The 27,933-nt window shown below is 43.4% G+C and overlaps 1 protein-coding gene across 3 annotated transcripts; it reads left to right on the top strand.

The window, feature by feature from the left end:
- Window positions 1-27,933, top strand: drd4-rs (dopamine receptor D4 related sequence). Of its 3 annotated transcripts, XM_024376892.2 has the most exons (6): window positions 1-443; window positions 10,689-10,876; window positions 14,803-15,134; window positions 15,611-15,723; window positions 19,890-20,600; window positions 26,824-27,933. In XM_024376892.2, exons 3-6 carry the CDS (start codon window positions 14,850-14,852, stop codon window positions 27,038-27,040), a joined length of 1,326 nt encoding a protein of 441 aa, XP_024232660.1. In that variant the 5' UTR covers window positions 1-443; window positions 10,689-10,876; window positions 14,803-14,849; the 3' UTR covers window positions 27,041-27,933. The 3 variants fall into 3 exon arrangements, with proteins under 3 accessions (XP_024232660.1, XP_024232659.1, XP_024232661.1); XM_024376891.2 differs by lacking the exon at window positions 10,689-10,876 and having other exon boundaries at window positions 3-443; XM_024376893.2 differs by lacking the exon at window positions 10,689-10,876 and having other exon boundaries at window positions 4-443; window positions 19,890-20,596.

Below are 27,933 nucleotides of genomic sequence, written 5' to 3'. Positions count from 1 at the left end.
AGAGAGATAAATAGAGAGAGCGAGGGAAAGAAAGAGAGAGAGAGAGAGCGAGAAAGGGATACATTTAGAGAGTGAGAGGCGAGAGTTTGTGAGTTTGAGCACACTCTCTGTGGCTGAGTCTTTGAAAAGGGAGACGATGTGGGCTCAGTCATGTTGTGTCATATCATAAATGTGAAGGCAGGGGGACAAGTTTCTGACAGACGGCTCAGCAATAGTAAAACTCTGCACAGTTGCGGCGCGGGAGGAGATGGAGTAGTGAGTAGTGAGTGTGAGTGCGGAGCGGGAGAAAACAGCGGTTGACGGACAGTTTTGTGGAGCTGAGAGAAGGAAAGCAGCGGAGCAGACAACATCAGGGCTGACTGAGACAGTTTGGACTGGGAACCTCGGAGTGACAGGGATAACAGGATTGATAGACTTCATGGGGTCAAAGGCTTGATGTTGATGTGAGTACGTTTTTTGCCTTTTGTGCTATATTTGTTGTTCTGGGATTGTTTTACTCTTGTTGAAAATCAAGTCCTCTAATACCAACAAAAAAAAAGTGTAATTGATACAAACGTGATGACAAAAAAAAGTCTAAATAAAAAAGATCTGCAGAAAATGGTGAAAATGGTTATTGGAAAATGGTGATATGATTCTGCATATTAATACATAAAATGGTTGTTATACCCAAATGTTCAACAGTAATAAACAAGTCATTTGGGTTTTCAATATGGAAAAGCACACTATTGGTATAGCACAATATTTTTTCTTCCCAAAGATTGTCCTATTAAAGAGAACGATTATAATTATTTCTTAATCAAAACAGATCAGGCATGATTAGTATCAAGACAGAGAGAACGGGTGCAGAACTTTGTTGTCCTCTATCTAATCTTCTTAAGGGTAGCATCTCTGTTCACCACTGAGTTTGACATCAAAATATATTGCACCCTTATTTGCACCATTAAACATCTCTGTGGAGAGTGCATACGTGTAGCCTTCGACCAATAAGACAGCACACTGCTGGCCTCCTCTGACCAGTGTGAGCCTCAAGGGGAGGGGGGTAGTGTCAGATTCTGTCTGTGAGATAAGACCCCCCCCCACCAGGGTGGCATGGTACACAAAAGGAAATAACCACAGAGCCTTAAAGCCATCGAAAAACCAGCAGTTACTCATTTAGTACTTCCCAGACAATTACAGAATTATTCCACGTAGAAATGTAGTTCATAGAACACTTGTTCTCTATTAGTGTGAGGGGTGAGAAAGACCAGCGTCCCAACTATATTTCAGTGTTTCCATTTCTAAGAAACCAAGAGACTCTAGCCTACTGAAACACGCTCCCATGGCGTGCTCCTACTGTCTCCTGCTACACACTACAGCACAGCCACATGTAGGGCATACGCAGCATCATAACCCCTTGTTAATACAGTCCTGGCTCCGTTTCTATCTTCTCTAAACCCAACGCCACCACGCTTCCTAGTAAGCAGCTGTTGGCACAGTTGGTCGCAGCAGCTCCGGGGGCTTAATTTGGACCCCCTGCCACCCAGGCCACCACCCAACACCACCCAGTCCAGTTTGATGAGCTCTGGATGGGCTCCAACACAACGAGAAAGGCCTTGCGTCAGCCACAACTGCTGAGCCACATGTGCAACGGATACGGAGCGATAACATGGGACAGGACATGTGGTTCGCAAAAACACAGTTAAAGGGCAATGAAAACATAAAAGAGGCTAATTCAGCAAACATTTTTTTCGATATTGATAAACAGAAAGTAAGATTTAATTTCTTATCTGTCAGACTGTCAGTAGACTATATAGAGCTGTCAATGAAACTGACGGATAGCACACTCTGGAAAACAGCAATGCTTTAACGGAAAAGACTACCCAGGTTACATAAACTACGCCTAACTCGACGTCAGAACATTTAATGAGCAGAAAACAAAAGATAAACAACTTTCTTCTTTAGACAAGCTTTACCTTCTACTAGGTTCCCAAGGCACCACACTGTGCAGCTCTCTTTAACAACTGTCTCAGGCGTGGAAAGATTTCCCAGACCCTCCCTTTGACAACCATGTGTTTATATTATTTAAGTTGAACTTTTGATACTTAAGTATATTTAAAACAAAAATACTTTTCGACTTTTACTCAAGTAGTATTTTACTGGGTGACTTTCACTTTTACTTGAGTCATTTTCCAATAAGGTATCTTTACTTTTACTCAAGTATGACAATTGAGTACTTTTTCCGCCACTGGTCAGCAGCAACATCTTGACTGTTGTATTCAAAAAAAAATGTAATAAAAACTGCACTTTTTCTTTTCTACTAGCACTTTGCTAATAACTATTTTATTGAGGAAAAATGTACTTACTACAACTGTGATATTTAGTTGGCTCGCCTAGCTATCTTAATCATCCATCACCTGCCACGACCCTGTCCAATTTAAACCTTCATGGAGGGAAGTGTAGAGAAAGTATGGTTGCATCCCAAATAGCACACTATTCCCTATATAGTGCTCTACTTTTGACCAGTTCTGCACCTTATGGGGAACAGGGTGCCATTTGGGATACACTTGAAGAAACTCAGATTAAGCCCTCCATAAATCCATATGTCAGGTGAGCTACGGGTTGGTTCTAGAGCACCGAGCATCCTAATATGTCCGCCAGCCGTCTCATTTGCTATTGTTTCGATGAACACGGTAATTTCAGAATCAATGGGAGGTGCACTGCTAACCTACATGCCATTTCTGGCATCATTGGTATGTAAGCAGCCTCCAAGTCAAGATTCAATCAAGCCACGCTCTATGCATTCCCCAACATCCCATAAAAAAAAGTATTGATAGACGAAGTCATGGCCATATATCCGCTTCTATACTACAGAATCCACTACTTAAGTCCTGTCAGATACCCCTGACAAACGTCATCTTCCATTCACAACTGTTGATAGATATACATACACACATACATACATATAAATATAAATATAAATATATATATATATAGGACTCATATATAGGACTTATACCTTTCTCCAAGAAGACCTGTCAGATCAGTAGGCTAGCAGTGAACAGTGACCAGTGGTGGCTTGTTTGGTGACTCAATGTAATGGTTGGAATTAAATTAACGGAAGAGTACTAAACACATTTCAAACACGTTGTTTCTATGCAATGTGCTTGATACCATTCCATTCCGGCCATAACGATGAGCTGTCCTCCCCTCACCAGCCTCCACTGAAACAGACCATGCCCTGTTTTCAGACTGACTGGCTGAGACATGCAGCACATTATGCTATTAGTTTTTTTTTTTTGCGTTTGTCGCCTGTTGCAGACATTTTTTACAACATCTGTGGTCTCGCATCACTTGGCGTGGACAGAGAAATGACGTTTCTATATCACGGAGAAATCACCTCTCAATAAATCTCTCACAGACCCGTGATGATTCAAATGGGTCCTCTCCTCATGCAAAACGACAGGCAGCTCATTAGCCAAGTAAATTAAATCTGAGGCCCCGGATCAGCATCATCTTTATAACAAAGGACGTTTCTAGGATACCGACCGGCTCGTCATGTGTGTGCGGAGACTGGAGAGACACAAGTGTCCAGTTGTTGCTGCTACAGTAGTATTAAAAGACAGCCGAATACTGACCGGCAGACATCACACCGCAGTAGGCTGACGATGTATATTTTGGGGGATTTTAGCGGGTTGTTTGGCACGGCTAGGGTGATGTGTTTGATAAATGGCAGCAGCAGCACTAGTGGTGGCGAGGCCTGTGGAGAGTGGTGTTGGACAAACGGCCACAGAGAGAGAGAGAGAGAGAGAGAGAGAGAGAGAGAGAGAGAGGAGAAAAGGGAAGAGAGAGAAAGAAAAAGGGTTACGAGAGAGACCACAGAGAGGGGGTGAGAGAAAAAGAGAGAGATAGGATGAAAGGAAATTATTGATACAGGAGGGAAAGGGTCGGGAGAGAGAGAGAGAGAGAGAGAGGGGAAGGAAAAACTACAACTGGTGATTAGGATAGAGAGTAAGAGAGACAGACAGACAAGAGAGCGAGATAGAGGGCAAATACAGGTCAATGCTGCTGGGGGGGGGGTATTGTATTGGTATGCAGATGCACACACACATAGGCAAACACATGTCATACACACTCCATTCCAACCGCATATGGGCTAATAGATGAGACAGGAAGCTAACACATTGCACATACACACACCTGTAACATAAAACGGTTATGTCACAAACAGATGCTTTTAAATGTTTTCGTGTTCTTGTGCTTTACGCGAGTCTAAACTTAGCGTGTGGAACAACACCTCGCCCCAGGAGTCAATACAAACACCCAAGCTGACAATCATGCTATCCTCCTCTCCCAATACACATTATGTCGTCTCCATGCTAGCTGTTGCCTGTGGTCCCGCCTGGCTAATTGACAGTTCAAGTGTTGAGGGTGACGGACTGAGACAAGACGAGATGCAGCCTGTCTGTGATGTGTTAGGCGCTGTAAGCTCACACACCCATGCAGGCAGGGCTCCCAGGACCAGTCCTTTCGGTCCTTTCCGTCCTGTAAATGGGTTGAAGAAATGACCACTTAGACTATCAACACCTCTTAAAATGCCATTACACTCCTCTCTCTCTCTCTCTCTCCCTCTCTCTCTCTCTCTCTCTCTCTCTCCCTCTCTCTGTCTATCTTGGCTTGCAATTCTTATCTTTCTACACATATTGTTAACCCACACACACACTACTCAGACAAGCAAACACACACAACGACAACTCACGGACATACATCTGACCCCGGCATGTCTGTTTGTGTTTTCTGATTCTGACAGCTCCTTGCCCCATCTTCTACTCTTGTCTCTAATGTGTCCCAGCATGCTCTCTGGCCCAGCGCTGATGGCCTCTGTGAACAGAAATGCTGTAAAAAAAAAAATTGTAAAGGCATTTAAGCAACACAAAAGGAAATGTCACGGGCTGTCTCCTGTTCAAGTACATCTCAGCAACAGCTAAAAACACTATTAAGCAGCATCTTCTGTCAAACTTTGGCATTCAGAAAAAGTTAGTTTCAGGCTAGGCTTCGGTTGGAAAGCAAATTGACATTCAGCAACATAAGGCGTATATCTATGTTTTGTTGTCAAGGCTGCTTGATTTCTCGCTTATATCTCTCTTCATCGCTTTCACTCTGTTTTCCTCCTCTCCCAATTTCTCTCTCTGTCCATCCCTCTCTCTCTCTCTTCCCTCTCTTCCTCTCTCTGTCCCCTCTCACTCCCTCTCTCTGTGCTATGGGCAAAGCTGGCGGGTGATTTACAGTTTTTCTCAATTGCTAAAACACAATTTTTGAAACCTTGCTCCATTTCCTGAAAACATTAAACACAAAACCTCATCTTCAAGCACTATTTACATAAACTCTGACTCCTCTCGCAAAATGAAACATTCGCCTCGAAACAGTTCTACCTGTGTTCAAAATCAAACACTGCTCTCAAATCATAAACAAAGTGATCAAAATGATATACACTCTCAAGCAGTCAGTAAACAATACACCGAAAAATAGAAAACACATTGTTCAAAACATACAATTCTCAGGGAATCAAAAAAAATATTCATATTTTTCCGTCATTGTCTTTTGATGAACGAAAACATGTTCTATCATAGTAGCTCAAAATTGATCAGAAATTACTACTCTGCTTTGCTCTTTGCAATTTTGTTTTTTGTTCTTCCTCCTCCTTGTACCCCTATTTTTACAGTACTGTACCCTGCATCTCACAAACTTGTCCTTTGTCTCTGTGATACTGTAATTCTTGTTCTTTGTTGATATGAACCTGCAACCAGTCAAAATCTATTGAGCAGTCAGTACTGTTAATAAATGGAAAGCACAATGTTCAGGGCCATACAATTTGTCCATTGTACAGCCTACAATGCACTGTACTACAGTATACAATACTAAAAGGGACAAAAAGGAGTAAACGTGATCAATGTGCTTCTTCTTGTCTTTGGGCTGGGTCAGGCCAGAGCACTTCGTCGACATCACAATAAATATTGTCCCTCCTGAGGCAACGGGGGGAAGAAGCCTCTTGTGTGCCGTATCCAGCCCTGACATGATTCCTCACCTATATCACCACAGGCTAAATCCATGGCTTGCAGCAGATTTACTCTGGCGTAGGGTTGTCTATCATACACTTTCCATCTCCAAGAGGAGAAAACTCCTCAATCGGATTCAGGAAAGGCGAGTATGGAGGGAGGTACAAGTTCATAAACTGCCCATTGATGTTAAACCATTCCCTTACCTGAGCAGCTCGGTGGAAACTGACATTGTCCCACACTATCACATAGGTGGGAATGGGATTCTCATTTAGCTCTTGACCCTGCTGCTCTTGAACCTGCTGCTCAAATAAAATATCTCTTAGATTGGCAATAAATCTTAGAAGGTGCTGTGTGTTATATGGCCCGAGTGTAACATGGAGATGTAGAACACCATGGTTGCTGATAGCAGCACAGATTGTGACATTGCCACCTCGTTGACCAGGGACTTCAACAATGGCCCGCTGTCCAATCATGTTTTGGCCTCTCCTTCTCCTCTTTGTTAGATTGAAGCCTGCTTCATCGACAGAGATGAACTCATGGGGTCTGTCCAAGGATTCCAAGTCAAATATTGTCTGTGTAGAAATACAATATACTGTATGTAGGATTTTGTAAGTCGTACAGAGACAGTGCTATTACTGTAGAGTACAATTAGGATTCTGATTCACATACATTGTATATACTGAAGAGTAATGTCCTTCAAATAGTATGTGTTAGTACTGTAGACAATCTGGATTACAGTAAGTGTTTCTGAATGTACACTTAGTTGCACATACTGAGCTCGCAGTTCTTTCACCCTTGGTGAGTTGCGCTCAAAAGGTACTCTGTATACTTGTTTCATTCGCATCCTGTTACGATGGAGGACACGGTCAATTGTGGAAATGCTCACACTGTCGTTTCCCTGGAAGTGTGTGTTGTCTTGTATCACTCGTTCCTGGATTTCTCTGAGTCGTATTGCATTATCTTGAAGGACCATGCCAACTATAATGGCCTCTTGCTCCCGAGTGAATATAGCTGTCCTTCCACCTGCATGTGGCAGCCTTGCAATTCTACAAAAAGTAGTTGTGCAGGTACAAAACATATTCATGCAGTACAATACATACAGTGATTAACTTTACACATGTCTATTGAAACAGATGCATATAGTGTAGTACAGTAAATTTGCAATTACAAATATACAGTAGTATCCTGTACCTGTCCTCTACTCTGAATGTCCTTACTATGGTGGACACAGAAAATCAGCTCAAATTGGGTTGCACTTTAAGTCCTGCTTCCCTCATTGTCAGTCCATGGATAAGAACATGGTCTATAACTGTTGCTCGAATTTCATCAGATATTTCCACTCTTTGTCTTCCTCTTTCTCTTTCTTGCCCTCCTCCTCCTCTTCCTCCTCGTCGCCCACCTCGCATACGCACTCGTCCTCGTCCTCTCACATTGTTTCTTCTATCCATTCTCAGACTTTCTCCTTCCCACCTTCAACAATCTGTTTGCTCTCTGAACTGGCTTATATTGGTTGTGTCGCATCATTTGAAACAGGTTAAATCAATTTTGAGTGGTTGTGTTCAATCAATGACATGTGTTCTCTATTTGTATTTGATTGTTGCCACTTGTGTTTACCAGTATGGATGACATGTGCATTAGAGTGCAGAATGTGTTTTGAGAATGAGAATGTGTTTAGAGTTTTGCTGAAAAGTCTAAGTGAGATCTTCAAATTGTGTTTTACCATGTGAAATGGTTTAAGGTATTGACAACAGACTGCATAATTAGCTAAATGAGTCCAGGCAACTGAGAACTTTGTTCAGCCAATGGGTTTTTAGTGTTTTAGCAATTGACAAAAACTGAACTGGGTTGGGCAGAAACACACCAGCATCCATTATTGATAACAAGCCAGAGACAGCATCAATACATCAACCTAAGTCCTATGAGCACCACTTATCAGTGGCTGTCATGTAACGTAAAGGTGCAAAGTGGAGGTATATAATTACAGAATTCCATTGTTCCTTTTTAAGAAGAATATCCACCATGGATTAGATTCATTGACCATAATTACTGTAATGGTCTCGTGTTCAGGGGCTGTTGAAGGTGTGTCGGTGCTCATGTTGGCGTGTCCAGAGGTGTGGGGGAGTAGCCGTGGTTGTGTGATGTATTTTCTTACAAAGATGGAGAAAGAAATGATCATCACTGAACAACATCTCCGAACAACAGCTGAAAGTTCCTACAGCAATACAGATACACAATGACAGTGGGAAGACATTCGCGCTTCCGATGTACCATTGGTAGTTAACCCTTTCTGGTCACAATCACAGTATCTGTAAGGAAACACTTGAAACTTGCAACAAAACAATACTTAGCCTATATAAAGATATTCCCTGCCTACATAGACCGGGGCGGCAGGGTATCCTAGTGGTTAGAACGTTGGACTAGTAACCGGAAGGTTGCAAGTTCAAACCCCCGAGCTGACAAGGTACAAATCTGTCGTTCTGCCCCTGAACAGGCAGTTAACCCACTGTTCCTAGGCCGTCATTGAAAATAAGAATTTGTTCTTAACTGACTTGCCTGGTTAAATAAAGGTAAAAAAATATTTTTAAAATAAAATATATATATATATAAAAAAAGTTCATGTGCAACTTTATTTGACAGGGTATGCATGCAGTGATTCAACTCGCCCAAATTATAGTAACACAACAAGAAGTTTTATGGTTATCTAAAATATTTGCTGTTTAAATGAGGGCAGCAGAAGTGAAAATCTACCGATAGGTTCCTCAGTAGCCGCTACTGTAATGCGTTTTCATGTAAGTCCAGTTCTCCCGACAATATTCACCTGAGACTACTCACCTTGATAGTGGGACTTTGGTAGGTAGGTCATCACAGTTGGGCTGTAATGGCACTTCTAGAGAAATCCCATGTCCAACTCTGACAGCCTGACAGACAGAGCGAGAGGGAGGAAATTTGCTTTGACTAATGGTCTTCCGACTGGGCACAGACGTCAGTTCAATGTTTTTATTTACATTTGGTTGTGCTGTCAATCTAACGTGAATTCAACATGAAATCAATATTTTAAAAAATCACCATGTCATTGGATTTAGGTTAAAAGTTGGGTCAAAAAACATGAAATGCCCTGATATTGATGGCTTATTGTCAACGTAATCAGTTTTCCACATTGATTCAACATCGATTTTTTGGGGGAGGGGGGGGTTGAAATGGCGTGGAAACAACGTTGATTCAACTAGTTTTCGCCCAGTGGGTTGTTTGTGCACTGCAGAGTGCTTTTGCTCCCGGGGGTTGAGGTGTGGTTGTAAGAGTGGCGATGGCTGTCCACGTCCTGCTTTATCAGTCCATTCCATCTGATCTGATGAACCTCAATAACTCCCACTTTATTCCCCTGTCTTGTTTTTTCCCTTTGCTCCGCTCTCATTCTAAGCTGCAAGCTCCCGCTTGGTTTGACATTTAAGGCGGAACGCCGAGTCCGCCGATCACGGAGATGAATTACCTGCTACACAGCAGGCCTAGGAAATGCTTTGTGTGTGTTTGTGTGCATGTGTGTGTGTGTGTGTTTTTTGTCCAGATTGCTCTTTTGAATTGAACCAAGATATTAAACACAGCAGTGAGCTTGAACACCCTCCAGATCACAATTCAAATTTCCACCATGGATCAAAGTTCAAAAGATCAATCCGACTCTGCTTGGGACAAATGCTTCTATTTGGCAAACTGTGGCTATTAGAGAGAGATCCCTGAAATAGGAACATCATCAATATAATCACCAATGAATGCATCTGGACTGCCCAGATGTGAGAAGAAAATCCTTTTTGGACCAGAGCCATAGACACACAGAACATTACAAACTCTGTCTGTACATACAGTCATGTATCAATTGTGCAAAAAACAGTTTGAATCAATGTTTTTTCCACATCATAAAAATGTTTTCTTAACTTAATTAAGGGAATTTCATATTTTTCTTCACCCAACTTCTCACCTAAATCCAATGACATGGGACATTGTTAGTTGATTTCACATTGAAGTCACATTAGTTGACAACTCAACAAAGGTAAATCAAAACTAGGCCGAACCACTCCGAAATTGGAAAAACAAAAAACACTGCTTTCATACCTCATCTATACAAGTGAAATGAGCTGGGACAGTTCGAGTGGGCCTTTTTGTAGATTGTGCGAGCTCTCATGGGTGTCATGGCAACCCTCGCCTGTAGCCCGCAGGAGAAAAAGACAGTTCCATATTACAGGAAAAACTGCTCTGATCTGGAGCACGCTCAGTGGGGAGACTGTGGGAAAACAAGATGTGTTGTTTCAGAACAACATGCAAAACAACAAACCAAAACAATAAGACAGGGAGGGAGGCTGCATACGTCGAAATCTGAATTCTAGTTAAAACTATGACACGAAAGAGGGGCCAAGGGAATAGTGATAAACTTTCCTTTAAAATCTATCCTAAAACTGCAAAGCATTTTTGGGAATATATCAACAGTAGACTAATGAAGCAAATACCAAAGGATTGTTTTTGGGTGGAGTTTTCCTCTAAACTGCATTGATGTGAAAACACAGATGCCTACTGTACCATCACTTCGGATGAAAAATACCGGTCACTCTGGGCTACTGAGTTGCAACACAATCAGGTTTTTACATCCCACCTCTTCCATGGCAGGTGTGCTCTGTGATGTCACTCAGGGAGACGAGCATGACTGAAGAGTCATCTCCATAAAACATGGCTGTCACGGGTCTCAGCGAGGGGAAGCAGTTGGCTGACACACACACGCTAAACACGCAGGGTCTAGAATCAGCGGTCAGGACACACATCACACTCTGCCCGTCTCCCGGCCTCACTTCATCAAGGTATGAACAGATTTAGCAGGACTTGCACACTATCACAGATTACATGTGAGTAAGACCATTAAACAGGTTAACATCAGCAAGGCCGTGGGGCCAGACACGGCTTCACTGAAATGTTCAACCTATCCCTGACCCGGTGTGTAATACCAACTTGTTTCAAGCACACCATCATAGTCCCCGTACCCACGAATGCCAAGGTAACCTGCCTAAAGCCACCTATAGCCATGAAACGCTTTGAAAGGCTGGTCATGACTCACATCAACACCATCATCCCAGACACCCTGGACCCACTCCAATTCGCATACCACCTTAACAGATCCACAGAGGAATCTCTATTGCACTCCACACGGCCCTCACCCACCTGGACAAAGAGAATACCTATGTACGAATTCTGTTCATTGACTACAGCACAGCATTGAACCGTATAGTCCCCTCCAAGCTCATCACCAATCTCAGGACTTCCTGATGGGCAGCCCCCAGGTGGTGAGGGGAAGCAACAACATATCCGCCACTCTGACCATCAACTCGTGGGCTCCTCATGGGTGTGTGCTTAGTCCCCGCCTGTAGTCTCTGTTCACCCACGTGTTTGCGGTTGACAAAACGGTGGTAGGACTGATGACAATGAGGCAGCCTTTTAAAGAGGAGGTCAGAGACCTGGCAGTGTGGTGCCAGGACAACAACCTCTCTCTTAACGTCAACAGGTTAGGAGGAAATGGAGGTGCGAGCACTAAAGAATGAACATGGTCATACACACCCACACAGTTGTGAAGAGGGCACAACAGGGCCTCTTCCCCTTCAATAGGCTGAAAAGATTTGGATCCTCAAAAGCTCCACAGCTGCACTATTGAGAGCATCTTGACTGGCTGCATCACCGCTTGGTACGGCAACTGCAAGGCACCCGAGCGCAAGGTGCTACAGAGGGTGGTGAGCACGGCCCAGTACATCCCTAGGGCCGAGCTCTCTGCCATCCATGACTTCTATACCAGGGGGTGTCAGAGGAAGGCCCAAATAACTGTCAAAGACTACAGCCACCCAAGCCATAGACTGATCCCTCTGCTACCGCACGGCAAGTGATACCAGTGCACCATGTCTGGAACCAACAGGACCCTGAACAGCTTCTACCCCCAAGACTGCTAAGCAAGACTGATAAATAGCTAATCAAATGACTGCCCAGACTACCTGCAAATACCCTTTTTTGCACTAATTCTCTTGCACTGACTCTATGCACACACACTGGACTCTACCCACACACACACACACATACTTACACTGACACCCCACCACACACATACACTGCATACCCCCACACACACATAACACGCGCACACCTGCATACTGACGCCCACACACACACACACACGCACACGCACACTCACACTCACACACACTTTTACACTCACCACATATGCTGTTGCTACAGTCTATTATCTATTCTGTTGCCTAGTCACTTTCTCCTACCTATGCAGATGCCTTATTCACACCCTTTGACTTTTTCCACATTTTGTTGTGTTACAGCCTGAATTTAAAATAAATTACTTTGAGATTTAGTGTCACTGGTCTACACACAACACCCCATAGTGTCAAAGTGGAATTATGTTTTAAGAAATGTTTACAAATGAATAAAAAGCGAAAAGCTGACATGTCCTGAGTCAATAAGTATTTAACCCCTTCATTACGGCAAGCCTAAATAAGTTCAGGAGTACAAATGTGCTTAACAAGTCACATAATAAGTTGCATGGACTCTGTGTGCAACAATAGTGTTTAACATGATTTTGAATGACTACCTCATCTCTGTACCCCAAACATACAATTATCTCTAAGGTCCCTCATCGAGGAGGGAATTTCAAACACATATTCAACAACAAAGTCCAGGGAGGTTTTCCAATGCCTCGCAAAGAAGGGCACCTATTGGTAGATGGGTACAAAATAAAAATAAACAGACATTGAATATCCCTTTGAGCATGGTGAAGTTGTGAAGTTATTAATTACACTTTAGATGGTGTACCAATACACCCAGTCACTACAAAGATACAGATCAGCGTTCAACACCATAGTACCCTCAAAGCTCATCACTAAGTTAAGGACCCTGGGACTAAACACCTCCCTCTGTAACTGAATCCTGGACTTCCTGACAGGCTGCCCCAGTTGGTAAGGGTAGGTAACAACACATCTGCCACGCTGATCCTAAACACGGGAGCCCCTCAGGGGTGCATGCTCAGTCCCCTCCTGTACTCCCTGTTCACCCATGACGCCATGGCCAAACACAACTCCAACACCATCATTAAGTTTGCTGACGACACAACAGTGGTTGGCCTGATCACCGACAATGATGAGACAGTCTATACAGAGGAGGTCAGAGACCTGGCAGTGTGGTGTCAGGACAACAACCTTTCCCTCAATATGATCAAGACAAAGGAGATGATTGTAGACTACAGGAAAAGGAGGACCGAGCACGCCCCCATTCTCATTGATGTTGCTGTAGTGGAGCAGGTTGAGAGATTCAAGTTCCTCTGTGTCCACATTACCAACAAACTATCATGGTCCAAACACACCAAGACAGTAGTGAAGAGGGCACGACAAAGCCTATTACCCCTCAGGAGACTGAAAAGATTTGGCATGGGTCCTCAGATCCTCAAAAAGTTCTACAGTTGCACCATTAAGAGCATCCTGACTTGTTGCATCACCACCTGGTATGGCAACTGCTCGGCCTCCGACTGTTCGCAAGGCACTACAGTGGGTAGTGCGTACGGCCCAGTACATCACTGGGATCAAGCTTCCTGCCATTAATTATTTATGTTGCTCCTTAATTATTACTATTTTTTTCATAAAAAAAAACATTGACATCAGTTCATTTTAGTTAATACTTTTTCAACACTTATTTTTCATGAAACTGCATTGTTGGTTAAGGGCTTGTAAGTAAGCATTTCACTGTTGTATTTGGCACATGTGACAAATACAATTTGATTTGATTTGATACCAGCGTCCTTCCTGGAAGGAAATGGCTCTAGGATTTCACCATGAGGCCAATGGTGATTTAAAGCAGTTACAGAGTTTAATGGTTGTGAGAAAACTGAGGATGGTCATCAACACTGTACTTACTCCACAACACTAACCTAAATGACAGAGTGAAAAGAAGGAAGGCGTACAGAATAACAAATATTCCAAAACATGCGTCCTGTGTGGAAAAATGCACTTAAGAAATATTGGGGTAAATCCAACACAACAGGAGTTTTAATATTTTGTGCATGGTGGTGGGCTGCATCATGTTATGGGTATGCTTGTCATTGGCAATGACTAGGGAGTTTTTTTTGATAAAAATACATGTAATATAGCAGTCTGCTTTCCAACAGACACTGGAAGAGGAATTCACCTTTCAGCAAGACAATAACCTGAATCACAAGGCCAAATCTACACAGGAGTTGCTAACCAAGATGACATTGAATGTTCCTGAGTGGCCTAGTTACAGTTTTGACTTAATTTGGCTTGAAAATCTATAGCAAGACTTGAAAATGGCTGTCTAGAAATGATCAACAACCAACTTGACAGAGCTTAAAGAATAAAAATATATATCATGGGAAAATATTGTACAACTCAGGTGTGAAAAGCTCTTAGAGACTTACCCAAAAAAGACTCACAGCTGTAATCGCTGACAATGATGATTCTAACATGTATTGACTCAGGGGTTGAATACTTATTTTATTGAGATATATTAGTGTTTTATTTTTCATAAATGTTTAATAAATGTTCACATTTTTCTTCCACTTTGACATTACAGAGTATTTTGTATAGATCAATGATAAGAAATACAATTAAATCCATTTTAATCCCACTTTGTAACACAACAAAACGTGCAAAAGTCAAGGGGTGTGAATACTTACTGAAGGCACATACACACCACAGCAAACACTCTCCTCTCACCTCCTCCCTAGATGTTAACTTCAGAGCGACAGTGCAGCCCGGGGCCTCCATCATCGACATGGTCAATGTGACGACATCACCCAGCAGCAATGCCACCCCAGAGGGTCTGACTGAGAGGGGGCTGGTGGTCCTGGGCCAGAGGAAAGAGTATGATTACAACTACTTTGCCCTGGTGCTGGGTGTGCCGCTCATCCTGATCATCATCCTGGGCAACGTACTTGTGTGTCTGAGCGTGCTCACTGAGCGCTCCCTGAAGACTGCCACCAACTACTTCATCATCAGCCTGTCTGTGGCCGACCTACTGCTGGCTGTACTGGTGCTGCCCCTCTATGTCTACTCTGAGGTGAGGGAGGAGTGGAGAGTGTGTTAGTATGTGTGTCTGTGTGCGTGCGTGTGTGTGTGTGTGTGTGTGTGTGTGCGTGCGAGTGTGCATGCGTGCGTGTAAGTTGACCTTCCCTCCATGACCTCTTAAATTGGGCGTCAGGTAGCCTAGTGGTTAGAACATTAGACAAGTAATTGAAAGGTTGCTAGATTGAATCCCCGAGCTGACAAGGTAAAAATCTGTCGTTCTGCCCCTGAACAAGGCAGTTAACCCACCGTTCCTAGGCCGTCATTGAAAACAAGAATTTGTTCTTAACTGACTTGCCCAGTTAAATAAAGGTTAAAAAAAATTCAAATATATATATGTATTGAAGAAACACATACTGTAGTTTTGTCCAATTTACCTGCCCTGTCTGTCTCTTCGTAGTTTAAAGTCCATTGCCGACAGGACTGACAACCTGTTGTTGGTGTTGTTGTCATTGTTGCTGTGTTTCCCAGTTCCTTGGTGGTACCTGGACCCTGAGCACATACATCTGTGATGCTCTGATGACCATGGACGTCATGCTGTGCACCGCCTCCATCCTCAACCTATGTGCCATCAGCGTGGACAGGTGAGTCCTTCTGTCTCAACTTCAACTGGACACTGTGGTAACACATGGCTGTCAGTTCACACTAGTTTTCAATACCACAATACCCTCTCTGACCTGTCTAGTTACGGTACACTGGACTCTGAAACCTAGTAACAACCCATGTCCACCCACAGGGCACAAACTGGTTGAATCAACGTTGTTTCAATGTAATTTGTCAACATATTGTGATGTGGAATATACGTGGAAAATACATTGGATTTGAAAAAAGTCATTAACTGTTGTTCTGAGGGCTACATTTCTACCACAGGATTATGTCATCATGGTAACCAGCTTGTCAACATAGGGATATCTTGTATATAAACCTTGAATTTGTACCTCTAAAACAATGTCAGATCTTCAGTGTTATATCTGCTGTCCGAATAAAAAAAAATAGGCTGGGTAGCACCTCCTACTGGAGAATTGATCTATCTACAGTTACCCAGTTACAGTTAGCTCACTGGTCACCATAGCAGAACCCACCCGTAGCACGCGCTCCAGCAGGTATATTTCACTGGTCACCCCCAAAGCCAATTCCTCCTTTGGCCGCCTTTTCTTCCAGTTCTCTGCTGCCAATGGCTGGAACAAATTGCAAAAATAAATCAATGAAGCTGGAGACTCATAATGTTAAGCAGCTCACAGAGAACCTCACAGATCACTGCACCTGTACATAGCCCATCTGTAAATACCCCATCCAACTACCTCATCCCCATGCTGTTATTTATTTTATTTATTTAGCTCCTTTGCACCTCAGTATCTCTACTTGCACATTCATCTTCTGCACATCTATCACTCCAGGGTTTAATTGCTGTATTATAATTATTTCACCACTATGGCCTATTTATTGCCTTATACCTACCTTATCCTACCTCATTTGCACACACTGTACATAGACTTTTCTATTGTATAATTGATTGTATGTTTGTTTATTCCATGTGTAATTCTGTGGTGTTGTTTGTGTTGCACGGATTTGCTTTATCTTGGCCAGGTCGCAGTTGTAAATGAGAACTTGTTCTCAACTAGCCTACCTGGTTAAATAAAAAAACCTTTGGTGTCCCTGGTTAAATAAAAAAACCTTTGGTGTCCCTGGTTAAATAAAAAAACCTTTGGTGTCCCTGGTTAAATAAATAAAAACTTTGGTGTCCCATCCAGTGTTTTTAACCAAGCCCTATAACTTTGATATTTGGTACTGACTATTACCAATGTGCTATCATGAGAATGATTGTTGAGAGATCTCCACTTAAAACAAAAAACAAAATAGATTCACTGCTGCTATCGAAGTCATTAGAAAAGGGTAGGTTTAGCAGAGTAAATAAAATGTGACCATACTCTTATCTCTCATATATCATAAATTATGTTATTTAGGCCTATAAGCTATAGGATTTGCAAAGTCATCCACAGCTATTGTTTTATTTCAACCCAGAATTTAAAAAAAAATAGACAATACAATAGGGCTAGGGTTTCAAGCTCTGGTTGATTTCTAATTTAATGATATTTAGTGATGTTGAATTGTGTAGTTGGTTGTCAGCACAACCAAATATCAACATTTGAAGGAGATGCATCTTCTGCTTGGATAGTTCCATTTGTGTCACTGACTTAGTCTGCCTTTAATTCCAGTTTGTCTACAAATTAATCAATTGATACGTTGGATTCACATATTCATCTCAAACAAAATCTAAGTGAAATTTGATTTAAAGTGCAAACTGGAAGTTTGTTAACTCATAAATTTGGAAGTTTGATTTGATCTAGTTCTATTCTTTAACATAGACAAACTGGATTTAAAGCCAGACTAAGTTAGTGGCACAAATAGAACTATCCAAGCAGAAGATCATGTTGATATTTGACAACCAAACACAATTCGATATTACCTTTTGTAATACAGTAAATAGCCTAAAGTTAAGGCTATCCTACAAACGAATGTAACCTTAAATTAGTAACACATACGTGGCCACATTGAGGATACTGTAACTATGAATGTATTCTCACGTAAGCATTAAAGCGTGTATATTCAAAATGGCCACATTGAGGATACTGTAACTATGAATGTATTCTCACGTAAGCATTAAAGCGTGTATATTCAAAATGGCCACATTGAGGATACTGTAACTATGAATGTATTCTCACGTAAGCATTAAAGCGTGTATATTCAAAATGGCATGCTCGTCGCAGGTCTGTGGAGATCATCACAATTTCTGTAATTATCTGTGCAGAATCTTGAACACCATTGATCACTTGCACCATGTCCTTTTTTTTACCCATTTCTCTCCCCAATTTCATGGTATCCAATTGTTTTAGTAGCTACTATCTTGTCTCATCGCTACAACTCCCGTACGGGCTCGGGAGAGACGAAGGTTGAAAGCCATGCGTCCTCCGAAACACAACCCAACCACTGCTTCCCAACCACACCGCGCATCCAACCCGGAAGCCAGCCGCACCAATGTGTCGGAGGAAACACCGTGCACCTGGCAACCTTGGTTAGCAGGCACTGTGCCCGGCCCGCCACAGGAGTTGCTGGTGCGCGATGAGACAAGGACATCCCTACCTGCCAAACCCTCCCTAACCCGGACGACGCTAGGCCAATTGTACGTCGCCCCACGGACCTCCCGGTCGCGGCCAGTTACGGCATTTGACGCCGGCCTGGGCGCGAACCCAGAGTCTCTGATGGCACAGCTGGCACTGCAGTACAGCGCCCTTAACCACTGCGCCACCCGGGAGGTCGCACCATGTACTTTTAATGTAATCTCAACTGCAATCCAGGTAATTTGGTTACGCTATTAGATGAAGCACAGTGATAACACAGTAATCTTTTCTATAAATAAACCACAAATTAAACATTGTTTGGCACTGGAATTTGTTTGTGCCTTTAGATGGTTGAAAGCCTCGTGATAACACAATGGATATTCTACTTTTGGCCCTCTTTTTGAGTGGGTGAATATGGGTTGTCTTTGATCAAATGTCTTTGATCAACATGTCAACCAAATATTACCCAATTATCCATGTTGAAATGACGGGTCTCCAGTATGATTTATGAGTCAACAAAAAAATTGCAAAGAACTACTGCAATATCTTTGAGTTATTGGTCGAACAAGGAAAAGATTGATAACACAAGCTTTTCTTCAAAAAGATTTATTCAAGACCCTGTGTGTGTTCTTTATTCCCACTTATGAAAGCAACACAGAGAGCCATTAAAAACACCAAAAACAATATCTTCAACTTGCAAGTTCAATATCTCTTTCTAATGTCTGTAGCGAGCTCTGTAGCGAGCTCTGTAGCGAGCTCTGTAGCGAGCCCTGTCACTCACAGTAATCCCCAAAATCATTCTGCCAGTCTGTGAGAAGAGCGTAGCTAGACCATTAGCAGACATCACACAGTGAATGCTAACTGATGGCTGTGGTCTATAGGAGGCTAATGGAACCATAGCTCTGGAACCCCCTCATCGACCCAATCATCAAGACCCACTAATTACTCAACACAGCGAGAAGCAAACTCACGCCAACTCTACCCGAAACAACATCTAAGGGCTCCAATAGTTTCTCAGGCAAAGCAAAAACAAACCAACTGTAAAATATAAGATAAGCATTCAATGGGTTCCACACAGCACACACTTCCTGCTAGTTAAATGTTATATCCCTAGCGTTGTGCGGCTCGTGAGACTGACAGGTTCTATAGCATTGTGGTGTTGTTAGATTTCACAATGTAATTAATTCAACATGGCATCTAATCAATAGATTGAGATTCATTGGATTTATTAGACAGGAGAAGTAGGGTAGAGACAGATTGTGGAGGGTGGAGTTGAGTTATGAATGAAGGTGAATATTATTGTAACTTTATCTGTGGCATTCTAGTGCCTCCACATCTAAGTTTACTTTGAAGGAGGATCACAGAACAGCTTTGAACAACTTTCAGGTTTTTCAAATGCTTCCAAAACAGCCACTATGTCCTCTGAGTATTTCCCTACTGCATTGGCCTGTTTGAAGTCCCTCCATGTTAAATTGATGTATTTATGTATTGTAAATGTAGACTATGTTATTTCCTTTGATCCGTGTCCCAGCAGGTACATAGCCATGGTGGCAGCAGTGCCCCTGAAGTACAACAGGTGTGCTCTATGTATTTGAAATGTATTTTATCCCCTGATGTGTGTGTCCCTGCAGGTACATAGCGGTGGTGGTGCCACTGAAGTATAACAGGAACCAGTTCAGCTTGCGGCAGCTGGTCCTCATTACGGCCACCTGGGTTCTCTCCCTGGGCGTCGCCAGTCCCGTCATCTTCGGCCTCAACCAGGTGCCGGGCCGCGACCCCACCGTGTGCAAGCTGGAGAACGACAGCTTCGTGGTCTACTCCTCCGTGTGCTCCTTCTTTGTGCCTTGCCCTGTCATGCTCTTCCTGTACTACTGGATGTTCCGGGGGTTGAGACGCTGGAGCTCAGGCAGGAGCCGCTCCCAGCTGACGAGGGGAGGGAAAAGGAGCCTGTCCCTGCGCCTCAGCTCCGCCCTGCAGAGGGAGAACGCAGGGGTCAGGGCGGGTGCCAAGGAGAAGGTGGTGTACCTCATGCCCACAGCTCTCAGCCCGATGTCACCGTCGGCTGTATCGATGGCGTCGCCCACAGCGACCCTGGGGGTGGAGGACAAGCAGCAGGATGGTTTGGGGGCAGGCGTGGCGGAGAGCGACCCCATGACTACCCAGATGGACAGCGTTTCGGACGCGGACCCCACGGAGAAGCCACCTAGGCAGGGGAAGAGCCTGAAGGAGAATGGGCTGGCCCACGCTAAGGCTAATAAGAGGGGGCGCCGTAACAGCAAGAGTAGCAGAGTGAGTGGGAGGGAGCGCAAAGCCATGAAGGTTCTTCCTGTTGTAGTTGGTAGGTATGTGTACGTGTGTATGTGTGTGTGTGTGTGTGTGTTTACACAAATCATATCAACAAAGCACATTTGCAAGAAAACAGGGGGTTGCGGTGAGCTTAAATAGTATTCATTACATAAACATGGGGGGACATGGAAATGAGGGGTTCCTGATTGTTGACACATCAACTAGGATTAAAGCGCATGGCTGTTTGTGATTGTTGCTGTTTCGGTAATCAGTGCCTGTACTGGAGGGTGAATGGTTTCACCTCTTCTCTGAGTATACAGTATATCCAGCTTCTCAAGCTCCGGTTCAGTGTGCGTCAATCCATAGCTAGAGGACTCCTACTCTCTCCAGGAGTGAGAAGAATACTTTTTTGTCTTAATTTGTTGAACGAACCCCCCAAAAAAAATATACAGGACTCCAAAACGAACAAAAAACGTCACAAAATGCTGTCATAATATATGCACAAACCCTTCTGAACTTTTCAATAAGTTTGCTAAAATGTCTTAAAACATGTTCTCACTTTGTCATTACGGGGTATTGTGTGTAGATGATTTCATAGTATACACGACAGTGTTACGAGATGTCATAAAGCAGAGTTTAAGGCTATATTGAGGCATTCTCGTGAGACGGGAATTAAAACTACTTCCCTGAAAAGGTACCCCTCTGACTAGACATTCACGTTATATTACATGGTGTCAGAGGTAGGAGGACAGGCTCACGTTCGACTTAGATAGTGGGCTATGGCGAAGTTTGACCCACCGCAAAACTTTAGCTTTGATAAACCGACGGAATGGATGGATTGGAAACAACGTTTTGATGAGATTCAAAACCGTGGACCGAGTTGGATCAGGGAGATCAAAAGTACAGGTCAGTTCCCTCATGCCATGAGTAGCGAGGCCGAGAACATTTTCTAAACGTTCACCTTTGCATCAAAGGATGAGAAAGCAGACTTTCTCATCCTCTGAAAACTGTTTTCCCAAACGGAGTGTTATTCACAAGCGTGCCTGTTTCTATCAACGAGTACAGTGACCTGGGGGAAAAGGCAGAGACATTCATCAGAGCCCTTAGCAAGCTCTCAGAGCATTGTGACTTTGATGCGAATAGAGATCAGCATATTCAGAACCAAAGTGTTGTGGGCATACTGGATAAAGGACTGTGTCCTACACTGCAGTTGATGGCAGATCTCACGTTAGCAACTACAGTCCGTCAGTCAGAGAAAGTTAGCACGCAAGTAAGCCAGCAGGGAGAAGCCGCGTGCTATGTGCAGGAGATTGCACGGGGGGCACAAGAAGATTGCAAAACGGCGAAATGAGAACAGAGATTCAAAGGACACGGAGAGTGCAGAAGGAAAATGCCGCAGGTGTGGGAAAATGTAACATAAAGAGCAGGAAAGATGTCCAGCTTTCAACTGGACATGCAACAAGTGTCAGTAAACAAGGCATTGGGAAAGAATGTGTCACACAAAATCAGTTGGTGAATTTATTGTTTTCAGATCCGTTAGCAATGCCGATAGGAGCGATGACCAATGGGCAGTGCAATTTGTCATTGGTGCAACACCTGTAAAATGTTTAATTGACACTGGAGCAGATGCTAGTGGGGCGGCAGGTAGCCTAGTTGTCAGAGCATTGGGCCAGTAACCGAAAGGTTGCTGGATTGAATCCCGAGCTGACAAGGTAAAAAATCTGTCATTCTGCCACTGAGCAAGGCAGTTAACCCACTGTTCACCGGGCGCTGTGGATGTTGATTATGGCAGCCCACCGCACCTTTCTGATTCCGAGGGTTTGGGTTAAATGTGGAAGACGCATTCAGTTGTACAACTGACTAGGTATCCCCCTTTCCCTAGTGTAATGCATGAAGAGACATTTGATATGCTCATTCCAGAGAAAACACTGCAGACAGAGTGTGAACAACTAACTCAGCCGGTCAACAGTAGCCGAGATTGGCCTGGTGAAACGCATCGAATGACGCATTTGACGCATTTGGAGAACGTGGCTTGCTCAACACAGCCAATGAAAATACAACTGAAAGAGAACACACAGCCATATGCAGTGCACACAGCGCACAGAATCCCAATATGCAGAAGGTGAAAGAGGAGCTGTGCAGAATGGAGGAAAATGACATTGTGGAGAAGGCGATGCAGCTAACAGATTGGTGTGGACCCATGGTGCCTGTCCTGAAGAAAAAGGGAAAAATATGTGTGGGTTTGAAAAAGCTTACTGAAGCAGTGAAAATGGAACAGTTCATCCTACCACCTCAGCAAAGCTGAGCGGAGCCAGATTATTCTCAACAAAGGGATCCGGCAAGTGGCTTTTGGCAAAAACACCCCTACACTGTGACAGCAGAAAGTTGACAACCTTTAGTACACCTTTTGACAGGTACTGTTTCTGCCGTCTGCCGTTTGGGATCTCGAGCCCTCCAGAAATCTTTCAAAACAAAATGGAGACATTGCAAGGCCTTAAGACAGCCCCCGTTTTTATGGATGACATTTTGGTATATGCTAATACTATTGAGGAGCACAACGAGTGACTAAAAAGAGTCCTGCAGAAGATTGAGTCAACAGGACTAAAGTTGAACAGAGAAAAGTGAGTCCTCAGGCAAACAAAGTCTCGCTTCCAGGGACACCTCATTGACTCATTAGGAGTCAGGTCTGATTCAGAGAAAGTGGAGGCCATCAGGCAACTTTACCCACCAGAGGACTTGCAGGAGCTGAAGAGAGTTCTTGGGATGGTTAAATAACTAGGGAAGTACATCCCCAACCTTTCCACAGTGGGTCAACCACTGCATGAGCTCCTGAGGTCAAATCAAATCAAATTGTATTGGTCACATACATATGGTTAGCAGATGTTAATGCGAGTGTAGTGAAATGCTTGTGCTTCTAGTTTCGACAGTGCAGTAATATCTAACAAGTAATCTAACAATTCCACAACAACTACCTAATACACACAAATCTAAAGGGATGTAATAAGAATATGTACATATATATATATATATATATATATATATATATATATATATATATATATATATGAGCAATATATATATATATATACAATATGGATGAGCAATAGATGCAATAGATGGTAAAAACACAGTATATACATATGAGATGAGTAATGTAAGATATGTAAACATTATTAAAGTGGCATTATTTAAAATGACTAGTGATCCATTTATTAAAGTGGCCAATGATTTGAATCTGTATGTAGGCAGCAGCCTCTCTGTGTTAGTGATGGCTGTTTAACAGTCTGATGGCTTTGGGCGTGGGAGTGGGATCACGCACAGCAGGCGGCGACCCAGCACCTCAAAGTACTTCTAACGACTTCCCCAGTTCCTGACGTTCGAGACAATTCGAGAAATATCTATACGGCCTGGAGGTTTTCAAGCCAGTGACCACAAGCCCTTGGTCCCACCAATGAACAGCAAAGACTTGGATAATGTGGCTTTACGGTGCCAGAGACTACTCCCGCAGCTCATGAGGTTCTAACCCACGGCGGAGTACGCGCCAGGCAAAACGTGGGTCGTGGTGGACACTCTTGTCAAGGAGTCCGTTGACACTCGCGGAAGAGGAAACTGACACGCACACGGACGTGGAGTGTTACATCGCAGCCGTAATCAACAACATACCTTTTACACAGACAGAAGAACGGAGAGCATCAGAGTTCCCACCGCAGCAGATGGTAAACCACAGACAGTGATCCAGTACATCAGGTCAAGACTGGCCTGAACATGTGAGTAAAAACCCCAGTCACAGTCAGAGATTTTTATTCAGCGAAAAGTGAAAGAGTACAATGGTATGGTCACAAGAGGGAATCGCATACTAGTACCACAGACACAGCGGGCAGGCAATTTTGATAGAATACACAATGGACATCAAGGTCTGACTAAACGCAGAGAGAGGGCCAACGCCTCAGTATCTCATCAGAGCTAAAGATAAAGGTTATGTCAGTCTCGTTGTGAGCTTCGAAAGGAACAGCAAAGTGAGCCACTCATCTCAACGCTGTTCCCTGACAGGCCATGGAAAAGAATTGCTCTGGATCTATGTGAGCATAACAAACAAAACCATCTGATTATATCTGACTATGACTCAAGATTCATTGAGATACTACACATGCCTACAACCACGGTACACAGGTCGCCCCGAAGCTGAAAGGAACCTTTTCAAGGTATGGGATTGCAGATGAGGTCGTTAGTGACAATGGGGCCCCAATTCCCTAGTTCCGAGTTCAAAGAAATGGCAAAGCAGCTTGAGGTTAAGCACATTACTTCCGGCGCTCACAACCCTCAGGGTAACGGTCACGCCGAAAGGGCAGTGCAGACCGCGACGAGGATTCTGAAGCAGAAAGACCCACTGGTTGGTCTCATGTGCCACAGATCAAACCCAGTGCACGACAACGGGAGCAAGCCCAGCAGAGCTCCTCATGGGTAGAGAACTCTGAATGAAACTCCCAACGTTGGAGAGAAACCTCCAACCTAAAAGTGGCCCAACAAAAACACATCAGGCTAAAGGACGCAGCAGAAAAGAGGTAACAAGGCTTCTACTACAACCAGCCATCACGGGGCGAGACCATTACAGTTGCTACTGCCAGGAGAAACAGTGCTCACCGAAACGAGTAGACGACACCTGCAGGGGTAACAGGGGAAAGCACCACACCCAGGTTTACGTCGTCGAGATGCAGAAAGGAGGAACACTACGACGTAACTGTCGCCGCCACCAGACAGTGCCTACCCCAACTAAAGGTTTAACGCCCGCCGCTCCTGAAAGAAGAGAAAATAATCTACTGCCAGACAATGGTCAGCAAGAGACTGTTTCCCAGACCTCGAGTGACAGCACAAAGACTGCTTGTCAAGGACTTTTACTTACCAAGTCTGGAAGGGTTTGTAAACCAGTTGTCAGACTGGACCTGTGAAGAACAACTATAGAAACCAAGAGACATTGAAAAGAGATACTACAGATCAATATACATTTTTTGGGGGGGGGGTACATGTGAAATGTTGCGTTGCTTTATTGTTCTTTCAAAACCTTTTCAGTAACTTTGTTTCTGTGTATTGCTATTCTGAAGTGCGGTTGCTTTCATTATGGTTACACTCATTTGTAGAAGGTGTTAAAAGGCAAATGTGTTAAAGTTAAAGGGGGAGATGTCATAGTATGCACCACAGTGGGAGGTCATAAAGCAGTACGTTAGTTATCTTGAGTCTTTTTAGCAGGATGTGTTGAGCACTATGCTAGTGTTGTTGTGAAAAATAGAGGAATGAATAATACCACCCTCCACAGTATAGTCTCTTCCCACAATACTGGACCTGTTTGCATACTGTACTAATGCAGGACCGCATCTATCCACTGACAAACCAACTCCCGCTGTGTCTGAACAGACAAAGCAGGGAGAAATAGAGTCCGTAGTCTATGTGTTGTGGATCTAAGCTGTGTCATACCATATGTGTGTGTGCGTGAACAGGTGTGAGTGTTGGCACGTGCTGAATGAGTGGAAAATATGACATACACACACCCGTTGTCTACGTACATCTACTCGGAGCAAGTCGCTCACACCATGACTGGCACAGGCCATGTGTACAGGCAGAGCTGACTAACTTTACTCAGTGTGACAACGCTATCATGGCATGTTTGCTGGAAAGGTGATGAAGTGTTACCAGCTAGTTAGCTTGCGACCAAATATAGAGTTAACACGTGATGTAAGTGTCTGTAAGGCCTCGTACATTATGGTAATGCAGCTCGCAGTACAAGAAGAGGACGCTATCTCCTCGGAAACAGCCACTTGATTGCAATCTTCTACCATGGTTCACATGATCTGTGCAAACACTTTTTCATGCCACATGCATCTGTTCTACACACCTGCACACAGAAAATACAAATCCAGTAACTTTATATGCAGTGAGCTACAGTCTGCCTGTCATAGACAGCTTTCCCTCAATGGGACGTCACATGATATTTACCATCTCACGTTATACCAACATACTTGTATTAAACACAACCTCTATAAGCAGTGTCTGTCATGAACACCTTTTCCTCAATGTCATAGCACATTGATGTTTGCCATCTCACATTATGGTAATATACTGTAGTTTTGTATCCCTTGCCATGTATTGATTCATTGAAAATACTGACTGCTTCACCTTTTCCCTCTTCCTCCCCCTCTTCCTCCCCCTTTTCCTCCCCCCTCTTCTTCTCCTCCCCTCCCCTCCGCCTCCTCCCCTCCTCTTCCGCTCTCTTCTCACCTATACCAGGTGTGTTCCTAGCCTGTTGGACGCCTTTCTTTGTGGTACATGTGACCAACGTGCTGTGCGTGTCCTGCAAAATCAGCCCCACTCTGATATCCGTGGTAACGTGGCTGGGCTACGTCAACAGTGCTGTCAACCCCATCATTTACACTGCCTTCAACGCAGAGTTCCGAAATGTCTTTCACAAACTTCTCTGCTGTCGAGCATGAGACCTGAGTTCTGAGATCTCTTTGACAAACTATTCATTGAGATAGAACAACAATTATCTTTATGGTTCAACCTGAGACCTGAATTCTAGAATGTTGCTCTCGGCCATGAGACCTGAATTAAATGATCTTTCACAAAACTCCTCGGTTGCTGGATGTGAGAGTGACTTCTTTACCCAAAGGGGTTTTCCTGGATTTAAGTGCTGGCAGAACATGAGGTTGTCAAAATAGATGAACAATACAGGGGACAACATGACAGGATTTGACTGATGCCTTAGTTGACATATTGTGAACTGAAAGACAGTGGCTCACTGTATCTGATGATTCTACATTGAAGTTGATACTGTGCGAAATATTGCTTGGTTACAGAAGATGGTGAATACTGTTAATATCATAGCCCAAAGGCATAAAATATCTGAACAACGTGCACACTTAAGAACATCTAACTATTTGATATGTGAGTTTTGATCTCTCTCAGAATTAAATGTTAATGTTATGTACGGTTCTCAGTTTTGATTTAATAATGTGCAGGTTTTCTGTATTGGTATTGCATTTCATTTTCTTTCGAATTGACTTTGTCTCCATTTATCCTGAGGATTTGGAAGACTTTAGGGACATAGGGTGGCTCAAGAGGAACTTCAATTATACAGCAAACATAGTTAAATAAAAAATGCAAAAAAACACTCCATTTTCTATCTTGTGGATGACAGAAATTGCCTGTAGATAATATTATGAACATTTACGCCACCAGAAGGGACAAATGACAGACTTCAGGGCCAACATTGTGGGAAGAACTATTCAAGATGATGTCATTTGTAAAGTTATACTACGACCTATTTTGACGAAAGTGCTGTGAATGTGACAAATGTAAACAACTCTCTTTGTCGTCGATGGAAAAATAATAAAACGT

The sequence above is a fragment of the Oncorhynchus tshawytscha genome, linkage group LG17, assembly GCF_018296145.1.
Source record: "Oncorhynchus tshawytscha isolate Ot180627B linkage group LG17, Otsh_v2.0, whole genome shotgun sequence".
NCBI lineage: Eukaryota > Metazoa > Chordata > Actinopteri > Salmoniformes > Salmonidae > Oncorhynchus > Oncorhynchus tshawytscha.
Note: the sequence above shows the minus strand (reverse complement) of the source record. Positions and strands in the feature narration are given on the sequence as shown.